Source organism: Puntigrus tetrazona, chromosome 9, assembly GCF_018831695.1.
Source record: "Puntigrus tetrazona isolate hp1 chromosome 9, ASM1883169v1, whole genome shotgun sequence".
NCBI lineage: Eukaryota > Metazoa > Chordata > Actinopteri > Cypriniformes > Cyprinidae > Puntigrus > Puntigrus tetrazona.
In genome coordinates, this window is record NC_056707.1 from 12,192,045 (window position 1) to 12,211,104 (window position 19,060).

Genomic DNA, 19,060 nt, shown 5'->3' on the forward strand with positions numbered 1-19,060 from the left:
AAAATATCAGTGCCATCACATAGCGTCTGGGTCACAAATGAGTGGGCAAACTGTGGAGCTCGTTCAGAGTTCACTGTGCTTATAAATTCAGATGCTGAGCTGTTTGCATGGCTTGCAGTTGCCAAAGTTTTTTCTATCATGTTATTCTATTGCCATTCTATCACGTTAAAGCAATCCAAGAGATCAGATGATTTTGTATTTCACAAACAAATACTGTGCCTTCTAAATACTACGGCTATGATTCCACTTTGCCTAGGATGTGAAAACTTTTATATGTCCTAAGGGTTGTCAAAAACAAACAGGATGAGGTAAAATGCAAGGCTAATTAACAAAAAAAGTTCCAACTATCCTAACTTCCATTTCTTTCTAATTGTTAGTGAACACGAGTTATAAAATTTCATCAGCTCAAGCGGCTTGAAACAAGTGTGTCAAAAAAGCTTTTCTGCAATGATAGTGTTTAACAAACTGGTCTAATGAACGTTGCCAACACACATTCTTCAACCTCCAGACAGCCTCTGCTGAACTGAGTGGCATCCCAATCAACTAAAACACTATTAAGCCTTGTAAAATGATAGTCATTTGTTCCTGAAACCTTTTAATTCGAATTGCTTAGACTGACACTGCCACTTTCAGAAGGTTCACCACACGCACCGAGGGCACAAAGTACTATTCATAAATGTCTTTGATCTCACGTTAGAGAAGCTAGAGGAAGTTCACATTTTAAACGAATTAAATTTTCAGACCATCCAAGTGTCTGTTCTGTCTTTTAATAGAGTGAGCCGTGTCCTCATTCACCTCGTCAGAGGCTTTGTGTTAACGGTAATCATTAAAGGAAAGGAAGCTGCTCTGTAATTACATGCTAGCGCTTACATGCTAATCACTGCACACTCGGCTGACGGAGATGAAGCGAGCCAAACGGCGGGCACGGTAATCATGTGCCATGAATTGAAGAGTTTAACCTGATTCTTTATCATTTATGGGTGACAATTAGGTGACAGACTACAGCATTCTGAATTAGACTGGCTTGATACAACGAGACAAAAGCTAAACGTTTGATTCCTGAACAGGTCATTTGAAAGAAAATTTCCTCCAGATTTCATAAAGGGCTAATTTCATGTGTCTAGTTGAAGAAAATTGTGTCTATTACTGTTTGAGATTTAATAAGATGGCAGAATATGGCTTCTATCACAGACATGGGAGGCATGAAGTGGATCAAATGAAGTTCAAAAGAGCTTTGTTTGAACTATCAAGACACAACTAAAAATTTAACTCAAAAGAAATTATTTCAAAGTGAAATAAATGGAAAATTTTGTGTCAGAGATACCTCAAACAGGCAAAAATATAACTGGATGTGGGGATGACATTATTTGAAAAAGGGTATTAGCTACAAGAGAAAATATGCATTTGGAAAATATGCTGAATTTTTCTTTTGTCATTATCGAGAATTACAATTTCGAACTCAAATACTCATCTATACAGATTACTGGAATGAGTTATTATCTTACCAAAAATACCCACATTTCAGATTAGCTTTCCATGTCTACGTGTTTCCATACGTGGGTAAGATATGCTTCCTGCTTAAAGTGCAATGCAGCACACAGGTTCTCCTTCATTTATGGGCCATATACTGTTACACACATAATTCCATACCAAAAAGAAAGGACTTGAATATCTGCGACTAAGACCTATCAAATAGGTAAACAGATCAACATAAGTGTACACTAAAATAAAATAAAAAACCTAATTGCTGCCTATCTTTGTCTTTTTGCTGTTATTTTTGTCAAAATAATTGCAAAGGGAAGATCAAATGTGTTTAAAATTTACAAGAGATATTTAAAAGTATATCTTTTCTCTCATACAACAGTATGGATCAAACACAATGCATTAACTGGTGACAAAAATCTCAAGACCAGGCATTGTGACATTTCAAGGTTACATTCTTCATTTCCTCTCTCTGACTCATTTCAAGCAAAACACAGCTGGTCCAGTTGAAACCATGCGAATTAAGATCTGAAGCAACTACTTTGTATCATATTCCAGCATTTAGAGCAAATGCTGTGATATTCAGTAAAATATTGTTGAGTCAAAATACATTAAAGGACTACTGGAATATTTGAATGGATCAGATTTTGTATTAATTTATTTGTCTCGCTTATCTGCATGCACTGTATTTGTCCATTATTGTTAATATTTCTCTAAACACTTTACTATTAGAACAATTACTAAAAGAACAATTCTGGAAATATGTTTAACGCACTCCTTATTTGAGCCAAAAATCCCTTTCTAAAAAGAAAGATAAAACCACATTTTTAAATGTATTAATTTCAGCGCGATAATAAAATACAACACCATAGAATACCATAGAATATATCCACTTTTCTAAAACAAAAATAATATCAATAAGCTAATTTCTCTTTTTTGTATGAAGTCAGTTCTTCTCAAGTGTCCTAGCAGATCAACGATAGGTGTAATTGATCCAAAAGTGTTCAACAACCATAATGTCGCTATATACTACTTTTGAATTGTATATCTAGTTTAATCATTTCAAATTAAATTTAACTTACTGGTGTGAAACGTTGCATTCATACAACGCCTACTCTTTTGTTTTCTTTTTTTTTTAATTTTGCTTGTTTGTTTGTTTTTCTCAAAACTGATTCACATCACAAACACAGCATTGAGAACCAACTGATTTGAACTTTCGTTTAGAAAACAAGAGACGCTAAGACACACATCGATGACTACAACACCGCACATTTCAGATTCATGTTTGCCGCTAATTAACCGTTAGATAAACACCGGTAGCCAGATTTTAAGCCAGTTAACCAGGCAGAAACCTACATAGAATCGCGTGTTTAATTCAGTCTTACCTCTTCCTTAAAGAGCGTGCGTGTTTACGTCATGACGTCACTGAGCGTCAGCACGCTCCCCGGCGCTGTTACCGTAAAGTCGTTTGCAGGCATCACGATGTGCACATTCTTCATACTTCGCAGACGTGGGACGCGTTTTTTTGTTTTTGTTTAGTTTAGTTTTTTTTTTTTTGTTAAATTCACAATTTGTAATATAAGAATGATATTAGAAAGTTTATTGCAATAAATGTGGAATTGTCGAGATAAATGTAATTTTATGCTGGAAAACACTGGGTTTTAGAACATGGCAGCTGGTTTGTGGTCCAAGGTAGCCTGCTAACTCTAACCAGCTTGATCAAGGTCTAAAAGGTTGATCTCTGACCCACCAGCTGGTAGTCCAGCTGATCGGCCTGGGCCATCTAATGACCATAAAGGATTTTGACAGACTGTTGTGGCATTTTCTTATGATCTTCAATTATTTACAAAGCTTGTTTATTCATCCTTCAAACAGTGTTTAACTTTTTTTTAATGAATCACTGTTTGTTTTATTCATGCGAGTGGTGCTAATACTACAGCAAGTGTAATAACCATACCTATGGTACAATTATAATGGTAAATGTTGGTAACTAAAAGTTGACAATATTTATTTATTGAAGGTGCATAATTAATTGGTTATTATATATATATATATATATATATATATATATATATATATATATATATATATATATATATATATAATATGGCAGAATAATAAATATATATACATATTTATTTCAGGATTTAATTCAGGATTTATAATATATTAATATATTTAATAACTGTCATAAATGTACTGGGTCTTTTATTTATTTATGTTTGTGTTTAATAAGTGCTTTGTGTGCAGAGATCAGTGTAGGTAAAGTACAGTGTGGTCAACAGCACTCACAGCAGTCCCTTCAGATAATCACCTGAATGGAAACGGCCACAGCTACAGTCTCAGACCAGATCAATTACACTGCTGCTTCAATAAATGTAATCTGCATTTCGTATTATGGAAAGTGTCCCAAATATTATCACTCAGTGTCAGAACATATACACATTTAAGTGGTTTTCCTACTTATGCATTTATTTTCCAGATTATACATTACCCATCAGACTTTATACAGCAGAGAAAATGTGTTTCGAAAAAGAATGTAGCTTATGCATAAGTACTATGCAGTTCAATTTGATAGGGCTCTTTTATACAGTAACCTCAGCTTCTAAAATGAAATGGACTGTACATCCCTGCGGGAGAAAAGTGTCTTGAATAGTTCCTTGAAAATTAAACTTGAGATGAGTATGTGAGTTGAGAAAATTAGCAAGGTCATGGTTAATGGAACTCCTTAGAGTTCCAACGTCGAGACTTCACAGCCAGTTTGGCAGCCTGCAGCTGATGTTAATTTAGCGCAACCCAACATCATTCAACTTCAAAGAGACTAATAGAAGGCTATCATACTGTGAGAGACTTTGATAAGGTGGATTATATTGCAATGTGTAATCCACATCAAAAGGTAAAGGTTCCAGTAATTAATTAAATGATAGCACAGAAAATGATACCGGGGAATATTAAAGTCTGATGCATGATAGCTATTTTTCTCCAGTTTACGGAGGTGATTTATAACATGGATGACACTACTTATTACACACACACACACACACACACACACACACACACGTGCGCACACACACATACATTAAAGACACTAAACTGCCAACTATTTTAATTTTTTCCCCTCTGAATATATGGGAAATATTATTTTGCACTTAAAATAATTAATTAATTGATATTTGTCAGATTGTGAGGAAATTGAAGTGACTTGTTAAGTGAGATGTTACACAGGCTTTCAAAATTAAATTGGGCTACATTTATTCGAGCAAGGTCATTTTCAAGAGAAATTACAAATTAAAAATTAAATTATACTTCAACAGACATTTCAAAAAATCCCAACAACCACAGCCCCCCTTTATTTCTGTAGCTAAAAAAGGGAAAAAAAGGAAAAACAAATAAGATGAATAAAGTGGAATATTTTTTTTTCCTTTCAGTCAAAAATACAGTGTTTTCACAATATTGTATCAAAAGTTCCCAAATTGTAGATTCTCCTTCATCAGGTAAGTGTAGTATGAAGAGCAATTCACAGCAATCGCTCCAGATACAATAAATGCTCTCTTTACGTAAAATTTGCTCCACTTGTAAGGATCCTTATTTACTAAAATATATCTATATCAAGGAACTATAATACTGTACACTACAGTATGAAATAAATATAATTAGGAAATATAAAATGAGTCACATAAATAAAATGGTAGTTTAAAATAAAAATGAATTTTGTATTGAACAAAACAAAACAAACCAAGATAATACTGACAGATGATCTTAAAAAAAAAAATACAGAAAATTGCACAAACAATATGTAAACTAAACAACTGCAGTCTAGATATACTAATACTGACGTAGGTATTTCAAACGACAAGGTGAAATATTTTGTTTAATACTAAAGCAGGTGCAAAGAGAACACTAGTTGACTTCGCTTTATACTGTACAAGGATGGCACTTGCAGAAAACACAGGTGAAAGGGTTTGCATATAAGGCTTTTCTCGAACGAAAAAAACACAGGGGTTCTGACGTCGCCTCATACAATGAGCCTTCGTCATTACAGTTACCCAAACTCTTTCCATCCACCCCTGGCCAACTTTAAGACTTTGTACGTTTAAGAATCATATAGGTATTATTTAGTTAAAGTTGCTTCATAAAAAAAAGCCATGGTGAGACGCCAAAACTTGGATGGCTGGTCAGGAAAAGAAAGGTAAAACCAAGGGTATCACAGTAAGTGATAATGAAATATAACACTGACACACTACTGCGTCTTCAAGCGCAGTATAAGTACATATAGGCAATGCTTTTTTTTTTTTTACCTAAGAGTTTTTTTGTTCATTTTGTTTTTTGTGTTTTTTTGTTTTTCCTTTTTTCTAATACTTTTCTTTTTTCAGAGTGCAATTTCCAGGCTTGTGCTACGACCACAATGAAACACAGGAGTTATACGGAAATCAGCACCGCACAGCTTTCTGGCTGAGAACTCTGTACAATTTAAAAACCTTTCTTTTAATTTTATTCTGACAATCGTTATCACTTGTATTTTTGCATAATATGGATTCCTTCATGTTCCAGCCTAGTTTCTGATGCCTGATTTTGGAGTTCCACTCTTTATATCGGCGAGTGCAAGCCTCAGGCGCACGCTCAGATAACCAAGACGTGGCAGTGTGGTACAAATGAGAATCTGGCTCAAAGTCCCTTCAAAAGGGTGGAAGAAGAGCGCGATGCAAGCTTGAGGGAAAAAGAAAACATAGAATACAGGAAGCTTATTCCGAAATGCAGTAGTTAATCAGCATCCTCGTTCTCGCCGTCAGGAATTTTTTTGCTCGCTAACTTCCCCTCCTTTGAGCTCTCGTCCTCTGTCCCTCCCATTAATTCGCTCTCTTTCTCAACTTTTGCTGTCCCATCAGGGCTCCGAGTGTCAAATCTCTGCCCCTCAGTCTCCATTTCCTCTTCTTCAGCCAACCTTGTCTCTTGCCTGTCAGTCACTTCCGGATATGCCTCCTCTGCCTCCCTGGTGCCGCCCTCAGAACCATCTCTCAAGATGGTGTTTTCTCGTGTGATGTCCTCTGTCTGGTCCTCTGGATCCGAAAAGCCCAGGGGCCCGAGGCCTTGAAGGTAAGCCCGGCGCATGAGAAGCTCCGTGGGCTCCAAGGGTCCGCTATTGTCGTGGTTATCTTGTTTGGCGGCCTCACGCTCCTCCGCCTCCCGTTTGCAGTAGGAATATCGATGGTTCATGTGCTGCGAGTAAGAGCCAGAGTGGGAGAAGCGCTTGCCACATTTGTCGCACTGGTAGGGTTTCTCGCCTGAATGTAGGCGTGAGTGCTCGATGAGGTGGTGCTTGTGTTTAAAGGCCTTCTTACAAATCTGGCACTGGTGAGGCCGCTTTCCTGCAGAGACACAAAGAGAAAGGAGCCAACAGGTTAGCTCAGCATCCATAACATCTTAAAGATATAAAAAGCAATTTCTGTGGAGGATGCACAAACTTCACATTTTTTTCAATACATTGTTTGCATTATTGTCAATTGTCAAAAGTAAAAAAAAACATATTTACTGCATATTGCTAAGACACATGTTTCAAGTAACCACACATATCCCTCCTTGCTTGTACCTTATGATTGTATTATATTAAAAAGAAAAAAAGTTTTTTATCTTCATGTTTAGGATTAGTTTGGGTAAAAACAAAAAAGCTAAACAAAGTCCTAACTGAAAACCACTGCATATCGAGCTTCGACAAATCCCCCGGGTTTATTTTAGATGTTACCAAAACAGTGCAGGGAGGTGAGGGGGAAGCCACAGTCCTGAGGTGCTATTCTGAGGCTGTCTGTGACTGTTCTGAATGCAGCCAAGAAGATCAGGTGATTATCGCTCCATGCCGCACAAGGTGAAAGTGAGGCAGTCAGCATCCCTGACAGAGTTTATGACATCATGTCTCGGGATTCGAAAATGCTTAGATAAGACATTTGCCTCGTGATGCCTTGTGTAACGCATACACCAAACGCCTCACCTCCCGCACACCTTCCTCTCTTGCCAACTTGGCTCAAATTGTTTACTCTCAGAAAATAGGAAATGAATTCTACTCTAATCAGTGAAGTAGGAGGGACCTGCCATTTGGCATTCAGTCATTCCACCAGTAACATACTTGCCATAAAAACCCACACACTCGCCATCAGCACCAAGCACATGAACAGATGTACTATATTCTTGGCCATGAATAGCCCTGGCATGCCTGCAACACCTTCCATAGCAGCCATACTTGAGATGGTCCCCTTCCCCACCTCCCCTCATCAAGTTCAAAAATAGACGAGACGGCAGATTCCTCTCTATGCATTCCGGCCGAAGAATGTAAGTGAGGATGATGCAAACATGTGAAAGAGAGGAGTCCCCCATGAGGGTAGGTCACATTGTGGCGTAGAAATGCCAAGCACACATCAGGCTTTCACACACCTGGCATACTGCGCCATGTTGGCTTGCCAACAAAACTGCACCGACTATGTGTCTCCATATCGACTGGTGGTCCAAATGCTCAAATTAAAAGCTTTGTGAGATTTATTTTGAGGTTCATTGTACAAAATTCATATATGAGAAATGGTTGTGTGTGCAAGTGGTAACTAAATTTTTTGTACATTTTAGTTGGATTATAGCTGTAAAAAGCATTGGTGTCACCTGCTAATTTTAAAATATTTCCCCTTTGAGCCTGTCAAAAGGAAGAAAACCGTTACACCTTTTTCATGGGTTTGAAATGTACAACAAAAATATGGCAATGGACAGAAAAAAGTAGGTATGAAAAAAATTAAAGCAGGAAAGGAATGAAAGAAACAAGAAAAAAACACAATGTGGTAAAAGGGAATTACTTGGAGGGGGGGATGGACGAGGGTAAAAAAAAAAGAGTTGTCTAAATGTGATATACCTGTGTGCTCATATTTGTGTCTTAGGAGGGAACTGGTCTTCTGGAATGTTTTGTCGCACAAGTCACACGCGTACATACCACTTTCAGTCTTCTTAATCTTCTTCCGGGCGAGCAGCGACTCGCTGTCTGTCAGGTCCTCTAGCCCTGACAGATAGTCCCCTGCGCTGTCCAGTAGCTCCCCCTGCAAATAGAAACAGATTTTAGACACATTTGACACAATCCTAACCTGCCACAAATCCTAATCCTAACCTGCCACCTAGGAAGAGACAGCCCCTGCCCCATGTTTGATCCCAAGTCTGGACAGAGCTTATCTCTATAACCTGTATAGAGCCTTTATAACTAGAAGATGTCTCAAAAAAGGGGGACATATGGTTTGACTCAGCTCTCTCAGCTTAGTAAACAAAGTTGTACGAATTCATATATGTAACAGAGCAAGGAAATTCTGTAATATTTTAGGATGTAGTAGTAAGCTTTGATAATTTACACACACTTTTATGATTTAATTTATTTATTTTTCTTAATTATTTAAATAAATCACACTTTGGCAAAAAACATGATAATATTGTGATTGGTAATAAAAAAAGTTGAGTTAAGACAAAAAAAGAATGTACTGGGAATTATTTTTCCTGATACCAAAAAAAGTAATTTACCTGGAAGCCTGGTTTCCGCTGGTACTTTCGGCGTTGCTGCATCTCAGCAAAAGTAGCTGCTCCTGCCGCATAAGTATAAGCCATAGGTGGAAGGAAACTCATGGGATCCAACCCTGGGTAGGGCCTGAGTCCCGGGATGCTGGCTTGAGCTGTAGACATGAAAGTAGGAGGAGGGAATGCTCCATGAGGAGGAAGCGAGGTGTACATGTGCCCGCCACCAAAAGGGTTTATGCTAAAGATAGGGCTTGAGCTTTTCTCCAGCTGATTTTCATTGCCCAAACTGTTGGGCCCATTGAACTCCTTCTTTATGTGGGCCAGATTTAACGGCTCTGTTCCTAGTTCACGTGCAGAGGAGTTGATAGTGTGGTCAACAGAAAAGCCATTTGGTTTTGGCCTCCGTTCTGCCTTGGAAACTTGTTTTGGCAAAGACAAGTCCAGTGGTTCTCCATGGGCATCCTCAGAAGCGAGGCTGTTAGGGGTGTACGAACTGCTATGTGAGTGTTTGGATGATGATGATGAGAGATTCAAAGGTGAGGGTGTCTCACCTCTCAAGTGGTCCACAGAGTCAATCGGCTTTTCATTGGTCTGCCTAAAATGGTGCGGTTTGGATAACTTGTGCCCTGAATCCCCATTGGTAATGGCTTGGCTCTCTGCTGTTGAGTCACCATATTGACTTAGTGAAACGGGTGACCGGGCAAATGCTGACTCTCTGCTCAAGCCATGGTTGACCTCTCCACTTTGTTCAGGGGGAGGAGATCTTTTCCTAGAGATGTTATGATGAGATTGAGCTTTCCATTGCACAAACGAATCCTTCACAAACTCCTGAGGAAGACCCACCGCCAGGGAGATCTTCCTCAATTCTTCTGAGTTGTGCTCAGTGTTGTGGGCTTTCAGTACTGACATGTGATCCTTGTAGGGGTTGACTGGGCTGGTGGCATTCCTCTCAAGAGATGAGGGGATCACTCCAGTCTGCTGCTCTGAGCCAAAAAATCCCCTGCGGCCAGTTGGGATAGTATCATTAGGTTTAAGGACAGCCTTGATCTCCTCATTCATCTTGCAGAGATATCGCTCGTGTTGATGTAATGGAATAGGGCCAGAAAATGTCTCCTTGCAGTACTGACATGAGAATGGTGCATACTGCGCATCCCTCTCCTGTGCTTTATCTTCAGATAGAAGATCCATGGCATGGCTGGGTCTTTCTTTTTTGATATCAACAGGCCGTCTCTTTGAATCTTCTGTTAAACTCTGGAGACATGCTTTGGCTTCATTGACTTTTTCTAGTGTGTAGTCAATGATGGTCTTGGTGGGACTGTTGTGACCAACACCAAGGAAGCCTTGCTGAGAAGCCAGTACCCGATTCTGCTCCTCCATCTGGGAGCCTAATTCCTTCATGTATGCTCTGAGCTTAGAGATCTCCTCAGGGTTGCCATCCATCTTCTGCCGGCAAACTGTGTTGTCCACAATCTGAAGAACCTTCTGAACCTCACTCATGTTGTTGAGGAAGCCTGGATAGCTCAACAGATGAGAATCTGACCCAATGCCCAGATGTTGTGGGTGGTTCTGAGATGAACCGTGCATCCCTGGAGGACTACCTCCATGACCACCGCCATTGAGAAAGGCTCCTGACCCACCGTATTCTTGTTGAGATGCGATCATAAGACGGTATTCATTGAAGTCCATGGGCTCTGACTTGATGTCTGGGTGAGCAGATGGGTCTTGGAGGCTCATGGACCTGCCGTTCTCCAGTTTGTGACGGAGCTGAGCTAAGGCAGGACTGCCAGGAGAGGATGCAGCAGAATTTGGTGATGAGCCAGGCTTGCTGTTGACTCCATGGCGTACCCGTCCATTAATAGAGATAAGGCCAATGCACTTCTTGCTACTTATGTGGGAGCTATAGGAGCCAGAGTGGGAGAAGCGTTTCTTGCAATTGGAGCACTCATATGGCTTTTCACCTTAAAAACAAAAAAATACATAAATAAAAGAGTTATTTTGATTCCTGATGCACATATTGTACTCATTAAATTACTTTATAATTGTTTTAAACTTCCTCCCCCATCCCATCAATAAATGTAATGATTGATAGCAGGATGATGAGATCCTACAATAAAAATAATTCTGGCATAATTATATAATTATGGTTTTAAATATTCATCATCTATCCAGGCTATCCAAACCACACTGAATTACCATTAGGCAAACTGGAGACATATGAAATAAAATTATATACATTATTGGCATTCTTTTCACAGCCACTTATGAAAGGAGGTTCTTAACATATTATTCAAAGAAACACTTACCACTGTGAATGCGGAGGTGCTCCTTCAAATGATGCTTATATTTGAAAGCTTTGCCACACTCTGTGCATTTAAATTTGCGGTTGCCAGCCCCTTCGTTTAGCAACTGAGGCTGCAAGGGAGATAAAGAGTATAGAAATCAATACAGGTAAAACAAAAAAAGGGTATATAATTGATTCTGTTGCTAAAATAAATATTTATGTATATTGATTAATTAAACACATACAACAGTTTTATTGTATTTACTATAGGTATCTTTGCCCAAAGTTACTGTAGCGACAGTTATTCAGATGATTATTCAGATTGTTTTTCTGCATACAGTTTACATGAATTGGTGGTGCCTTTTATCTCTAGTACCATATTCGGTAAACTGTTATCTACACACTTTACACAGTTGTTGTCTGGGTTTACTTAAAACAGTGTAGGCTGCATCTGTATTCACCATTCAAAGTTAAACGTAGGTGCTCTTCCTCCATTTGAAATTCAAATGTGGGTCCCAGATGCACAACAAAAACAACAGCATTCACCCTGCACCCCACACACAGACACAAAAGGTCTGTGAAAAATGTGTGGGTGTCCACAAGTGCACGTTTAATAGTCACTATGTACAGTACTGTGAAGTTCTTTCTTCAAAAGTTCAGTCATACTCATGCACACAGGCTAGTTCAAGATGTGTACTGGGCTTTCCATTTTAGTGTATGCAAATATATATATATATATTTATATATATATTTATATATATATATAAATATATACGTGATGAAATGTAAAACTAAACCTAGCAAGGTGAACCTAGAAATCAATGTTCAAAGCCTTCAGGAAAATACCTCTTTAGAGCAAATAAACAAACACTTAAAGTCATTTAAGGATTAGGATACTCTAGATCACCAGGAAAAAAGCCATCTGGTCGTGTTTAATTCAGTCTGAAGAGGTGCACATATGTGTGTATGCATGCGTGCATATGTGTGAGTGTGATTCAGCCAGTAAGATGAGCGTGCAAGGCAAGTATTCAGAATTCTTTTCCAACATGCCCAAGTCTGCTTAAAGTTCAAAGTTGAAAGCCTAAATGCGGGATATCCTGCCATAATCCTATCAAACAACTGAGAGCCCTTTTACCACATCAAAAGCAGACCTTTTCCTTCGGTAATAAAGCAATATAGAGTTTCCTTTCAAAATAATTCCATATCACTGCATTTTTCACAGCATGCTCTTGTTGAGACCAGCCCAAAAGGCAGAAATAACATCAGCTTTCCCTGCATCTTTTGAGTTGACTCCTTTCCAACAGCTGATGCGAGAAGTCGGGCAGGCCTATAGGACTCAATGTGCTAGAACAGCCCACACATGGCCGGCTGTGGGCGGACACTCAGGGGAGTATGACAGTGCACAGCTGTGGCTCCGGTGTGAAGGATTTGAGTATTAAGGAGCTTCCGGAGGAGCTTGTTCAATGCTGGAGCTATCTACAGGCCGAAACATGTTTCCCTCGGACAAGTAAACAGGCTCAGAATGAGAGATACAGCATCTTTCACAATGAACCCAGACTTCTACAATGCTAAAAAAGCTTGAGGAAGTACTGAGTGTGGGTACGGATAGAGGTAGGCCTCGTCTCACCTGATCTCTGGCAGGCTTATGTGTGGCCATATGGCGCTCTAGCTGGGTGCGGTAGGCGAAGGTGTCACTGCACAGGGGACAGGGGAAGCTCTCATCGTTTTTCTCATGTCGGTACTTGATGTGCTCCTTTAGGGAGGTCAGCCGCTTGTAGCCCCGGTCACAGTAGGGGCAGGTCAACAGTTGGGCAAAGGCATCTGGCGTCCTCAGTGCCAGATCTGGGCAAAATTGAAGAGCGTACAGAGTGAAGGAGGGGGGATTGAAGAAAAAAAAATAGCATATGTGGGACAAACAGTTGCCATATGAGGCTATGGGAGAACGATAGGTAAAGCAGTGCATTTACTGCTTTCATTCAAATAGCATTCAAAAAAAAAAAATTAACAAACCAAATATATGCATTTTGCCCACAAAAAATAATTAGCAAAAAAAAAAAGTTAATTAAATTAAATTGATTGCAGCTAACAACATGTTTTTGTTTGTATGTATAATTTAATGCCTACCATTTTCAGTTTCGTCTTGTCCGTTGGCTTCTGGTGTGCCCAGTCGTGTACCCTCCTCTGGGTCCTCTGGGTAAATGATAACGGTATCCTGTAGGTATTCGGCAATGCTCGCTGCATGTCCCTCACTGTCATCCAGTTTCCTCTTGGCAAAGAAGCTTTCCAGCTCTGAAGAGGCATCGATACCCTTAACTGCACAGAGGAAGTGGGGAGAAAAAGCACAAATGAATCCAGTGGTTGATGCTCAGTGTCATTGAAAAGGACCACGCTGAACATTAGGACACTGGCCACTTTAAGTGTGATGTAGTGGAGACCAAACCATTAGAAGGCCTTTCAAGGTGGAAGTATTTATTTAAGTTACAACATAATGGCCACTTCAAAGACTAATAGGAGCCAGCTTGATCATCAAGCACTCTTTAAGCATCCTCTTGCATGTTTGAAAATGCTTTAAACATTTCCAACATTATGGGTAATTGGGTTATATGGCAATTAGGCATGCCAGGGTAACTGATCTCACTTTGTATTGCTCATCGTATACATAAAATTGGACCCAATAATCTAATTATAGATCATGTGTTATGTGTAATTGCACAGAACAAGATTTTAAACGTGATTTTCGTAAACAATAGGTTTTTGGATGCTTTATGGAGAACTACTTAAAGACACTGACAGGATGAATAGACATCTGCGCCCCCTACAAAAAGTAAACATTTATATACATTTAAAAAAATGATATAATATGGCTAGATAACTAATAGAAAGACAAAAGTTATTCTAAATCGTACATTGTCTTTAGATGACTGGAAATTGGGTAAGCAAATGAAAATGTTATTGTTTCCCTGTAATCAATTTGAAAGTACACGGACTAAACAAATTCGATTTTGCCCTTAAACTCAATTTGGCTGCAAAATGTGATTTGCCATGCACTCACACTCAACTTAAAAATGTTTACTTTCCATCTCTCATAGACACACGTTATCTCACATGTGTGCCATGCATTTACATACAGTTTAAGAGACATTAGGAAACATTTCATAATGAATATGTTCAAGATCTGGTGATTTGATTTCCGCATTGACCCAACTCTTTAAATACAGTTCATTATTATGCATATTTTATTCATTTATCATACATATTGTAAAGTTATCTCACCTGTACCATTTCCAATTCCATGGAGAGAGATGTCTGGGCTCATGGAGTTGTACTCCACTTTTCGCTCCTCTGTAATAAACACAAAAAACTTTGTTTGATGATCATCATAACTATACCAAAAACAATTCAGCAGCAACTTGTCCGCCATTATCAATTCACCTTTAATTAGCATGTTTAATGTACGTTAAAGTGTAATAATACGAGATGAACGTGACAGCACATCAAATAAAAAAATCACAATGATAGAGAACACCCTACATATCAGGAAGTTATATCTCAAACATGTTGACAGCAGCTCAGAGAATGATATGCTTCTCTGTAAGCGGGGCTTTGGAAATCATGTCAAGGTATTTAGGGAGGAGAGGAGGGTGGTCTGAGAGGAGTTTGCTCATATACTGCAGCTATTGTGTTTGTTCCTCCTCCTCCCCCTCATGTGACTTCGTACCGGCAGTCACAAGTATCATAAGCTTCCCCCACAAAAGGAGGATATACAGCACCTCTTACACCACAACGCAGGGGGAAAACAAGGGTACTCAAGACTCCTGACACACACGTACACACATGCTTCCACTGCATTAGTACTGTTTAATTTCAAAACTGCCTTCACTTCCTTCCTCATTATCTAAGTATGACAACCGAGAGAGCTTCTGAAAGTCGACAAATTCTCTCACTTTTCACCACATTTAAGAGATGTCTTTCAAAGCAGAGTTTGAAATCATTGTGAGGGCATTGCTTCTTGAAGGGACGTTTTGAGCATCAAAAGCTTTACTAGACTTGGACGTGTTTCATTGAAAAAAAGTTTTAAAGAAACAAGGCGTTTGCTAATAGGGGGCTTGCCTTCCCAAAACCCCTTCCTGATGAAATTGTCTCCTTCTGCGCTGTGCAGATAAAAGTGCAAGGCCTGGAGCCAGTGAAAATACCCTCCTGAGTTCTTAGTATTGTGCTTTCCTTTGAGGTACATTGGCTTAAAACTTCTTTGGGAGGGTTAGCGATTAGCTGTATTAGCATGGGGATATTTTAAGGTCATACGAAGGACCGAACATCATGTGTGGCACACCATAAACCAATTCATAGTGGTATCAGAAAATAATTCTGAGTAGATCAATGAACTGTGTACAAATTCCTGGAGTGACAAAATGGCAACTACATTAGACTCTCAGTTCTGCTTGTGGTAGCTGAAGGCTCCCTGAGGTAACAGTGTGATTTTAACCACTGCAACACAGAAGTTCCATATCTCTTTAGATGAACAATTAAATTATATTTTGTTTCTATAGTCAATTTTAAATCATCCTGCAAGTATGCTTACAAATACTGGAGCTACAAGACAAGTACTGATACTGCTGTACAGTGTACCAAAACAAGAACATTCATATCCTATTCGCATCCTATATATATCATTACTTTGTGAGATGGAAGAAGTAGTGTAATAATGAAAGTAACAACTTATTATCATTTCTTTTCAGCAAGTTCTTTTGTGTCTAATAATAAATACATGAATGCAATATAGTCCATTTCTGGTTATTTTATTTTAGACAATTTTATTGTATTTTTTTCAGTGGACACTTGGAAACAAATAGTTTTTGGACTTTTGACTTCTTGAAATTGAATGCAGAAGTTTAGATGTAAAACTATGACTTTATATAAAATATAAAATATATAAAATATATTTTTATGTATATGATTCCAAAGGGCATTACATTTATTATAAGTGACAACACAGACAGTTACAGTGTTATAAACAGATTTCTATTTCAGCTTTTCTTCTGAATATTCTATTAAAGTATCCTGAGAAAAATTAAATGCATCATGATTTTCACCATAATATTAGAATGATTTCTGAAGGGTCCTGTCACACTGAAGACTGGAGTAATGACTGCTGAAAATTCAGCCTTGTCATCACTGTCACCCAATTACATGTTCAAATATATTAAATACAAAAGAGTTATATTATAAGTATTGTTTTTTATTTTATTAAATTATATAGATAGATAGATAGATAGATAGATAGATAGATAGATAAATAAATAATATAAGCCATTTTAATATACATTTTTCAGAAGTCATCATTCAAACCCTACAGTCTTTCAAAACATATATAGCGGACTTGAGGTGCATCTTCTCTAGCAACCACAAAGCACTGATAAAAGAAGAACCACACAAGATGATTCATGCAGCCTCTTTTAAAATGTTGCTCTTACCAGCATACATTTTTTTCCCCAGCAAACAGACTCATACCTTAATATAAAATCACCTAAAAAAATGGAAAAAAATGCTACGCTGCCAGAGGCGTGGCCTTCAAATAAACTCGGATGACGTTCATTAATCTAGCATATCATGGTGTGAACATCAGCTAAACAAAACACTGTTGAAGCGAATGACACATCCCTGAAGACCCTGTTTAGTTCTGCGACTGTGACACTCTCTGAAGTTAAGTGATGCATATGGTTTAGTCATTAGCCGAGACTGATTGCTGGGGGTCGGGGTTTTTTCTTTCTTTTTTTTTTTTTTTTCAAACCGGGCGACTCGCATGAGTTCTCCCTTCACTCTGTAACTGTCAGACAGGCTCAGGGAATTGTGGGCCTATTATGTATGTAAATGGCCATCATAATGCTAAAAATTTCATTTAAGGCCTTTAATGAGTCTTCAGCAGGGCACGCTCATGCTAAATGATAGCTCTGCGATCCTAATTAAGAGAATTTGTCTTTAAAGCCTCACTAGCTTGGGTCTTGTCCGTGATCTTGATCGCTTTTGGTTTTGGGTGGGTGAGTCAAAATGAAGCCAGAAGAAAAGGGTGTGGAAACAGTGATGAGGCACTGAAGATTAGGTGTAACCTACTTTGTGACAAAAGTAAGAAACCGAAGCAGAAATGTATGTTAATAGTCTAAAAGTTGCCATTACATCAAAAATGCCAAACAGCTGCTAGGTGTTGTCTTATTAAATAAAGCTGCTCTGTACTGGTAATATGAAAATGGCAAGACTGATGAAAAAATATATATTCTCTGCGTTCACTTTTACCTGAACCATTCAGGTCTCCGTGGCGCCAAACATGGACTCCTGCCCCATCCTGGCTTTCATTTTCTTCATCTCCCCGGCAGGAGAGCAGGGCATGGGCTACCCGGGGTGAGGCCTCCAGACTCGGTACACCTGCTGGACTGCCTTCTCCCTCCGAACCCAGGAGTCTGTCCTCCTCATCAGACCCTGAACCGGCATCCACCACATTTTCATAACTCAGCACTGAGGGTAGAACATAGTCCAGGTGTTATTATATCTCAAGAGTTTGTGCAGTTTTAGTTGTCTATATTGACATATGTATCACAAATGAAAAAAAAAACAGTTGATAACCTTGTTTTAAGTAGTAATATATATACATATATACACACACGTATATATATATATATATATATATATATATATATATATATATATATATATATATATATATGATCATTTCTATTATTACTGGTTAAGAAAAGGTTATCTTTTGCCATTACATGTAACCAGCAACAAATAACAATTTCTAGTTGTTAAGATAATGGAAACCTCATTAGACCAGATTTCTGCTTGATATACAACGACAAAGAACACGATAAATCAAACCAAAAACCCGCACAACTCTGGTGGTGAGAGGTGGTGAGAGTCTAATAAACTATAAAGCTTACATCATGGGAACAGCAATTTAACGTTCAGGTTCATTTGAAGTTCTTTTCTTGCCTAATACAGCATACATCTCCCCAGGCTCTCCGAGCACCTTATCTCAGAGGCTCGCTGCCAAAGCAGTGAGAACTAGTGGGAAGTTTCTCTAATGGTTAGATTAAAAACCTAATTGCTGATTTCGGGACAATTTTCTCCCTCTCCTGAACACAGAGTTTTGAAAAACAACAAACGTTCCCTTCCATCCGTGCTCTATTTCCCACTTCGTTGGCGTCAAATGGACTTGTCTGGGCTGTGGAACGCTCCATTCCCTTCTCCGTACCTTAACTACCCCTAATCTCTCCCTAGGAGCCCATTCACAAAAAAAAAAAAAAATAGCAATGACGTCTTTTTTTTCACAGGTTCCCATGCAAAAAAGGCTGACCGCTTCCCTTTGGCGGTTCTCGCCAGAGGACGTGAAGATTAGCCGCACGTATCTGATCATAATATGATCTTTGTCTGATCCGTGGGGCTGCATTTGCTCCCCCGGACAACTGCGCAACAGGTGCAAATTAAAAGGGGAACCATCTCGGGTACAAGGGATGGTCGAAATGCACTGACCCGGGCTGAATACCAAAGAGTGGGGTGAGGTGGTATGGCGGGGGTGAGGGGCGTGGGACAAAAAGCTTTCTAACTAAGAGGTGTGACCAGCGGGATTATTTAGGAGCGACTTCAGGCCGAGGGTGAAGACCCCCCCTCCTTGAATGAAAAGGAGAAGGCGAGCGAGAGAAAGCAAAAGAGAGACATAAAGGGAGTGGTTGAAAGTAAGACATGAGAGGCTCTTTGTGTGGTCCGAGTATACCT

General features: G+C 39.0%; 2 protein-coding genes across 9 annotated transcripts in view; both read right to left on the reverse strand.

Annotated features, from left to right (window-relative positions):
- The window catches only part of gtdc1 (glycosyltransferase-like domain containing 1), a 103,831-nt gene extending 100,914 nt beyond the window's left edge, over positions 1–2,917 (reverse strand). Inside the window, exon 1 of one of the 2 annotated variants that reach the window (XM_043248384.1) lies at positions 2,868–2,917. The gene's annotated coding sequence lies outside the window, so the exon portion shown is untranslated. The other variant, XM_043248385.1, reaches the window with a different exon arrangement.
- A 1,792-nt stretch (positions 2,918–4,709) lies between these two features.
- zeb2a (zinc finger E-box binding homeobox 2a) overlaps positions 4,710–19,060 on the reverse strand; it is a 48,035-nt gene continuing 33,684 nt past the window's right edge. For 5 of the 7 annotated variants that reach the window (XM_043248071.1, XM_043248073.1, XM_043248072.1 and 2 more), the window contains 8 exons: positions 17,582–17,800; positions 14,567–14,635; positions 13,418–13,606; positions 12,921–13,135; positions 11,316–11,424; positions 9,019–10,970; positions 8,369–8,549; positions 4,710–6,848 (listed from right to left, as the gene is read on the reverse strand). In XM_043248071.1, coding sequence (XP_043104006.1) covers positions 6,244–6,848; positions 8,369–8,549; positions 9,019–10,970; positions 11,316–11,424; positions 12,921–13,135; positions 13,418–13,606; positions 14,567–14,635; positions 17,582–17,800 — 3,539 coding nt within the window. In that variant the 3' untranslated portion in view covers positions 4,710–6,243. The remainder of the gene's footprint in view (positions 6,849–8,368; positions 8,550–9,018; positions 10,971–11,315; positions 11,425–12,920; positions 13,136–13,417; positions 13,607–14,566; positions 14,636–17,581; positions 17,801–19,060) is intronic. The other 2 variants (XM_043248076.1, XM_043248075.1) reach the window with 1 other exon arrangement.